This window comes from Ixodes scapularis, unplaced genomic scaffold, assembly GCF_016920785.2.
Source record: "Ixodes scapularis isolate PalLabHiFi unplaced genomic scaffold, ASM1692078v2 PGA_scaffold3__209_contigs__length_174095766, whole genome shotgun sequence".
Lineage (NCBI taxonomy): Eukaryota > Metazoa > Arthropoda > Arachnida > Ixodida > Ixodidae > Ixodes > Ixodes scapularis.
In genome coordinates, this window is record NW_024609868.1 from 89,870,711 (window position 1) to 89,878,965 (window position 8,255).

General features: G+C 48.0%; 1 protein-coding gene across 1 annotated transcript in view; it reads left to right on the forward strand.

Moving 5' to 3' along the window:
* The window catches only part of LOC8034007 (sarcosine dehydrogenase, mitochondrial), a 112,915-nt gene extending 105,919 nt beyond the window's left edge, over nt 1-6,996 (forward strand). Inside the window, exons 18-19 of the mRNA XM_040223012.2 lie at nt 4,525-4,693; nt 5,924-6,996. Coding sequence (XP_040078946.1) covers nt 4,525-4,693; nt 5,924-6,209 — 455 coding nt within the window. The 3' untranslated portion in view covers nt 6,210-6,996. The remainder of the gene's footprint in view (nt 1-4,524; nt 4,694-5,923) is intronic.
* The last annotated feature ends 1,259 nt before the right edge of the window (nt 6,997-8,255 follow it).

An 8,255-nucleotide genomic window follows, 5' to 3' on the forward strand; every position in this document is an offset into this window, starting at 1 on the left:
GCAGTTGATGATGAACACGAGCAGATCCGCTTCGCGGTTGCGATTCGAACGCCACCCTTACAAAAATGATCAATGAGTTTCAATTGACTTTCTATTGTGTTCCTATAGAGTCAATTGAAACTCGATATAAACTCAATGTCTAATGAGTTTGACCATTAGAAACTCAATTTTGATTCTATTGAATTTACTGATTAGGAATGCAATTGAGACTGATCATAAGAAACTCAATATCGATTCTATTGACTTTACTCACTAGGAGTGCAATTGAGTTCGATCATTAGAAACTCTATATCAATTCTATTGAATTTACTCAATAGGAATGCGATTGAGTTTGACCATTAGAAACTCAATTTTGATTCTATTGAGTTTACTGATTAGGAATGCAATTGAGACTGATCTTAAGAAACTCAATATCGATTCTATTGACTTTACTCACTAGGAGTGCAATTGAGTTCGATCATTAGAAACTCTATATCAATTCTATTGAATTTACTCAATAGGAATGCGATTGAGTTTGATCATAAGAAACTCAATTTAGATTCTATTGAATTTACTCATTAGGAATGCAATTGAGACTGCTCATAAAAAACTCAATATCGATTCTATTGACTTTACTCACTAGGAATGCAATTGAGTTTGATCATTAGAAACTCCATATAAATTCTATTGAATTTACTCATTAGGAATGCAATTGAGTTTGGTCATAAGAAAGGCAATATCGTTTCTATTGAATTTACTCATTAGGAATGCAATTGAGTTTGGTCGTTTGTGGATGACTGCACCCGTGTGCACCGAACGATTATTGCTTGTACCAATGTTTTTCTATTAAGGGATAGAGTCCAATGACGTCGAAACACTGTTTATCATCTATGAGACTTTCAAGGAGGAAATATGAAACTGGGAACCTTAGTAGATGCTGAGGTGGTCACCGGCCAAATGAATACTTTTCTTATGTAGGGTATATAAGGCGGTGGGGTAGTCAAGGGAGTACCATTAGTGCATTGTGAGCAGAGGTCGGCATTTTAGGTCGACCTCACTCACCCTCACCCTCACAGCCACACTCACCTAAGCCCCTCACTCACCCTCACCCTCACAGCTACACTCACCCTCAGCCCCTCCCTCACCCTCACAGTCACACTCACCTTCAGCCCTTCACTCACCCTCACTGAACCTCACGGCCCTCACGCCCCTCACGGCCCTCACGCCCCTCACGGCCCTCATGCCCCTCACTCACTCATGGCCCTCACGCCACTCACCGCCCTCACGCCACTCACCGCCCTCACGCCACTCACCGCCCTCACGGCCCTCACCGTCCTCACGGCCCTCACCGCCCTCAGGGCCCTCACCGCCCTCACCCATTCACAGCCCTCACGCCACTCACCTCCCTCACGCCACTCACGGCCCTCACGCCACTCACGGCCCTCACGGCCCTCACGGCCCTCACGCCACTCACGGCCCTCACGCCACTCACCGCCCTCACGCCACTCACCGCCCTCACGCCCCTCACCGCCCGTGCGGCCCTCACACCCCTCACGCCCCTCACAAACCCATGGCCCTCACGCCACTCAGGCCAGCTTCAGATGGGGCAATTTCGCCCAGAAACATTACGTCGCAACACCAGCAACACGGGCCGCCCGCGATCACACGCAGCAACCAATTGCTGCAATTTGCCATCGTCATCATAAAATTTTATTTTTCTTGCACTATTTAGACAGAATTACGCGTTATAAACGTCTTTTTATGCATTTTAACCTCGTTAAGAATACTAATGCACCTTTCTGAAACAGTTTATTTCCAAAAAAAACGATCGATTTCAAACCAGAACCTAGTCATTCGGTGTCATCATCACCGGCACGAGGTATCACGTGAAAATTTTGCGTCCCTGATTGGATGCAGCCGCTTCAAACGTACTCAAATTGCTCCGAGTTGCTTGCTTATTTCGAGCCGGACCCGATCTCAGCAATTCGTGTCGATCTAGGGAAAGCTAGAGAACAACCCGCCGTTAACACCAAAATTGCTGAGAAAGATGCTCGATCTGATGGGGGCCTCACGCACTCACCGCCCTCACACACCTGATGCACTCACCGCCCTCACGGCCCTCACGCCTCTCATGCCACTCACTGCCCTCACGCATTCATGGCCCTCACACCCCTCACGCACTCACCGCCCTCACACCACTCACGCACTCATGGCCCTCACGCCACTCACCGCCCTCACGCCCCTCACGCACTCATGACCCTCACCGCCCTCACGGCCCTCACAGCCCTCACCGCCCTCACGGCCCTCACGGCCCACACCGCCCTCACAGCCCTCACTCACCCTCACACTCATGAATTTTCCTGGTTCAGAAACTCACTCACCCTCACCTAACCTGTGAAGATGAGGGTGAGTGAGGGTGAGTGAGGGCCCTCATGAGTGAGGTTTGCCGAGGTATGGTTGTGAGTGCTTAGTTACGATGTTTGTGTTCGTTTCCTCTATGTGCTTTGTTTCCTTCATGTTGCATGCTTTAAAGAATTGTGAAAAAAATTCTCAACCAGAGGAATTTTTTTTAAATGCAGTTGCAATAGTTTTGAAGCACGTTGCAATAATTCAATTGAAAGTCAGTTGCTTTTTTTTATTAAAACTCAATAGCAAAAGTTCTATTGAAACACTATTGCCAAAATTCAATTGAAATGCAATTGCTAAAAATTCAATTAAGGCTCAGTGGCCAATAGTCTGGGACGGATCAATAGCGACTCAATAGAAAAAGTCAATTAAGTTTCAATTGAGACTGAATGAGGTCTATTGAGTAAGTCCTTTACACTTTCAATTGAAAGTCAGTTCATTTTTTTGTAAGGGCAGTGTGAAGTGTCGCGGTTAGCACAGATGTGGCACTGAAACGAGGACGCATACTAAGAAGCGCGAGCTGATGCGCATTTTCTCGAAGATGAGGAAATGCAAAATAAAAAAAATAAAAAACGAAACAATTTCTTTTTTTTATTATTTGGGATGTTTTATGGCGCCGTGCCGTGTAGGCGCTTGGACTCACGGAAGGGTAGCGGAAAGGTTCTTCTGCGATCGCGGAAGTCAGAAAGAGCCAGCGGGAGGCAGGGGCTGTACGAGGAACGTGGATGTTGGAACGATGCCGCTTTCGGCTTCAATCTGCATTCGCTTAGAGCAGGCCGGATGCGTGCTTTTCTTGGTGCGACACGTTAGCAGATCCTCGAAAACAAGCCCCAAGCAATTTTTTTTTTTTGGCTTGGTTGTTTAACGTGTGCAGAAAGTATGTTTCTTTCTTTATTCTGTAATCAGGGTCGAAAATTACGCTATAAGAAGTACTGTTGCGTATGACAAAACGTGTGAGGGATGATGCGTTTTTGGGGCGCTTCCCTAGTCCGTGGACTTTTGTTGGTGACGTTGAGATCGATTCGATTCGAACCCCTCAACCCTTTGCGACCCTACTGACTGGTTGCCAGGAACTGGTATCATCTAACTTTTACACCCAGACTGACATCCCACTGTGAGGAACACTCACGTGCACCGGTCAGTGCACCGTTTCTCTTCCCCGTTCACCTCTCCAGTTTCGAAACTACGTCTATGATCTGAAGTTCCGAACTCAGTTTTGCTCCTGTCGTCAGCCTTCGGGGCTTCCGCGAGGCTTGCTTTTGTTTGTACACCGTAGGATGTGTGCAGTGTAGGCTCGGTGTGTGCTCTTTCATTAGCATTCTCATTTCCCGTGCGAACTGGCACCGAAGAGTTCGACATTTCCTGCTGTGAACAAATGCTTTTATAAAAAAAAAGAAAGAAAGAAGGAATTAGGCTGTGCGTGAGACAGGAATAGCAGTAGACTGGAGACAGTCTGCTGCTGGTGTGACCCACGACGAAATATTCGCTTGAACTTGGCCGTTGGCGAGGAGGACAAAAATAACTGCTCCTGTCAGGAACCACAGAAAATATATATATATATATATATATATATATATATATATATATATATATATATATATACCGTGACGCGTTTTGCTCTCAGTTTTGCTGTGTTACACATTCTACGGTGTAGCTTAGCATGTAAGTACTTTTATTGTTGAGACCCTGTTGTGGAATTCGGAAACCCGGACCGAGTCACACAGATGTTGATTCTTGATTGTAAAATAGGATGAGCCAAGGAACGCCATTTGAATGCCTTGCTCAGAAATAGAAATTTTCAGCTGTGGTTTCTCTGCTTCGTTCAATATTGGAGGCTCGATGAATTGACACCAAACTGCGGGGATGTGCACTCCGCGACGCTGTTACCAGGAACAAGCCATCGCCGGCTTTCTGTGTCTTGCTCAGTATTAAAGAGCAGTCATTAAAAACTACTATTGCGGTGGAAAGTGCTCGGTTGCGGTACAAACACCTAAGTGGCAAGTTCTGGTGCCCGCTAGTGCCGTTTCCAAGTAAACTGCGAAAAAACGCCGAAGTCGTGTTCGCGCTAACAGTGTCGCGCAGTGCACGCCGCAACCGGTGTTCGTAACATCCTCGGCGTGGCCTCGTTGATGGCTGCAGGCTTCCGGCACTGGCACGCCGACGTGCGGATGGAGGACACCCCGCTGGAGGCCGGGCTCGGGTTCACCTGCAAGCTCAAGTCGGACGTGGACTTCCTGGGAAGGCGGGCCCTGGAGGCGCAGAAGGCCGGGGGCGTCACCAAGCGCATCGCCTGCTTCACTCTGGACCAGTGAGTCCACCGCGGACGCAGTGCGGACATACCGGATCGAGAAAGATCTGTTAGCGGCGCACGTTCGGATAGAGGAAAGGAGGGTTCACATTAGTTCAGGTTTAAGCCACTAATACTCTTACCACATTATACTCTCGTACAGCTATTTCAGAAGAAGGGAAGAGTGCGCGTGCACAGCATTGGTCGGCGCTCAAGATGAGCAGGCGCACGTGCGCCCATAGCTCTGACTGTATAGCCACATGACTTTGTGGAAGAATGTAGTGGGGTGACTGTGGCTTAGCGTAACTGCAGTTAAATGTGCCCGTGTAACGAGGGTAGAAATGAGCTACGCTTCGGAGTACGACACTTCCGCCATTTTGGTGTCTAAAAGAAATCATCGTTGTTGAGGGAGCTAAAGCTTTACCTGAACCGCGGGCGGCGATGTCGCCTGAGCTTTCTGACACTCATTTAATGCTTAGCAAGCGGCACTTCTGAATCGCTGCGATCACCAATAGACCTATTTCAAAAGTCCGTGGAGCAACATGGGCGGTCGCCATTCTTTGGAGGAGGGAATTAGGGAGAGAAAATTGACTTAAAAGGGCGGGAGGAATCATATGTTTGTCTTTTTTATAGCTCAGCTAGGTGACGCAGGCTACCGCCCGTTACAAGGGGTGTAGCCATTAACATCCATTCATCCATGGACACGAAGTCTGTGTGATTGGATCCTAGTCTTCGCCGAACGCTGACGCTGTGCAGTGGTTTCGATACGACTTAAACGGAGGTCACGCCGAATGGTGACGCACCTCTCGTGTTCATTGTATACGTTCGGCAACCGGGCCCAAACAATGGCGGAGTTAGTCAACTAATTGACGCAGCAGTTACTAGATGTCGCCATCTTCAGAAAAGGGTCTATTGCGCCCGCTTGGCTCTACGCTCCGAATTGGGCACGAGGTAATTGGCGGATTGAGTCAGATACTTTAATAGCCGGGGACCAGTTCGCGCTTTCCACATTCCCCTCCCTCCCTCCTCTCTTTCTACTACCCTGTCCCCCGTTGCCGGTTTCCTCTCCCATGGTGAGGAATATCTTCTGCCTTGCAGAATCTCGAGTCTGGTCGTCGGCCTTTAAGCGTGTTTAACGGACTCTCGTCCATTGATCTCTCGAAGCCTGGTGATCGGTCTTGCTCGTAGCTAAGCGAAAACAAAGTACGGAGATTGCGAGGCATTGCTGGATGAAATTCTCGCGAATTTCAGGCATGTGGCTCTGCACGGCCTGGAAGTCATCTGGCGAGGCGACGAGGTGGTGGGCTTCACCCGGCGTGGCGACTTTGGTTTCGCCGTGGGCAAGAGCATAGCGTACGGCTACGTGAGGCGTCCGGACGGCGCCGCCGTGTCGCCGGACTACCTGGCGTCCGGAGACTACTGGCTCGAATCCCTGGGCGAGAAGTACAAGGCTAGCTTCCACCCCAAGCCACCCCTTGACCCGGACAACCGCAGGGTGAAGGGCGTCTACGACCAGCCGCTCCCCTGCGACAAGTGATGGCGGCAGCAGAATGCACCAAGTGCTAATGCATGAACTCGTATCTTTGGCGTGACTTCACGGCAGTGGCGCTATTCTGACCTTTCACGCGCTAATTGTGGGCACAGTGGCGCGCGCTTGTTTCACATTGGGGAGTTTTCGTACACCGCGTTTCCCCGTCTGCTAAGCCCTCCGCAACGAAGAAGCCGCAGCTGCGCTTTCGCGCCGATAGCTTTGACTGTAGAGTTTTGGGTATCGTAGCGTGTTGCGGAGAGCGTTGCCGAACTGCGAAAACGATCTACGAAAACTCCCTATTAAGTTTAAGCGTAGCAGACGTTAGAAGTGCGTTTTCCGTGCTTTGAAGCGGCCTGCGTATACCACGCGCGCTCGTGCGGAGCAAGAGTAGTTAAGGCATGGTTCAAGGCAGTAGACTCGCGCTTTTGGTAAAACTGAGGTTGCCTTCTGTGCATGTGCAGTGCAAGTTATCACGTGACTACACGCTCGTTTATCAACGTTGAGTAGGTGTACAGTTATAGCTGGTGTCGCGAGCCTACCTAGGCTCGAACGATTCGAAGTTGCAACGCAAAGTTCGACGGGCGGCATCAGCCACGCCAGCTGATGCCGCCCGTCGATTAGGCATCGCGTTCCGGAGTGTGAGGAGCCGCCCTCGGGATACACAGGGCACAACGGGCGTGCTATGGCTACGCACTGGCGGCATCTCCGATTATCAACACGATGCCCGCCGTTACTCCCCTTGCAGCTGAAAAGACGGACAAGGGGAAGGCGCAATAAACTCTGTTCTTTCTTTGGACCCAATCGTGTCAGCTATCGTCGCCGGTGGCGTGCTGTGCGGCGAAGAGGCGTTAACAAGCGACGCCGGGTTGTGGTGTGAAAGCTCAACTTCAAAAATTGTTTTCTCCCTTTAAACGAAAATTACTTTGATTAAATTTTCAAAACCAAAAGACAATCGATTGTTCTTCCAAACCCATCATATTTTGTATTTTCACTTGGACCACCTCAGGGTGCAATAAACGGTTGTTTATACATACTTTTTGGCAACTTCAGGATTTGTTTTTTTACTGCGAGAGATTTAATTGAGCGGTTTAAACACTTTTTATATAGATTATATACCTGCAGGGCAGCCGGTAAAAAAGTTCTATTAAAACCCCGGAGCAATTAGATATATTTAATAAAAACAACAAATGCTAAAATTAAAAAATGGTTTTTTTAAAAAATATTTAAATTAAACAAAACTGCACAAGCCCAACCAAATTGCAAGTCGAAAGCCGTGCAGATTTAAGAAAAAATATTGTTCAGTGTTTGATAAAAAAAACTGATTTTTCATAAATTATGGAGTGATAGCTAGTTTCACGCTGTTTTTAAAATTTAAAACCGCGCTCACGCCATCAAAAAATATCTTTTTGTCAAAATTATTTTAGGGCATGGCCATGAATTTTTTTTTTTATTATTATTTTTTTTAAATTAAAGGTGGTCGAGCGCGCAACGTCTGGGACATTTGTCATGGAATGACCCATTGAGATGTAGTTGCTCTCTCCGTGCCTGCTGGCTTGCCCGAACCCCAAGAGATGTGGAAACCGCAAAAAGGGTAGACGCTTAAATATGATTGCAGGGCCCCTTTAAGGAGTCTTGACAGGAGAGAGAAATCCCGGGGGATTTCTCCAGGGAACGTGCATCCCGCGACGAAAACGTCAGGCTTTGCGATGTACAAAAGCCTCGCGTTTTCGGCTCGTGATGCTCGCGCCGGGAAGAAATCCCCAGGATTTCTCCCTCGCAGGGTAACTGCAAAGAAAAAAAAAAGTGTTTTTTAAACAGTCTATTGGGACAAGCATGTTTCAAAACAATTGATTCGCAAAAAAAAAAAAAATTAGAGCAATCTTAATTACGCGAGACTGATTTTAGTTTCCGGCTATTTCGTCCGTCTTAAATTGCGCGCCACAAAGTGGATATTATACCTCACGGAGTGGCTGCTATACGTCACGGAGCGGCGTCCGATAGCAACTCTTCTCATTGGCTAAAGATTGATTGACAGCTTAGATCTGGGTTGTT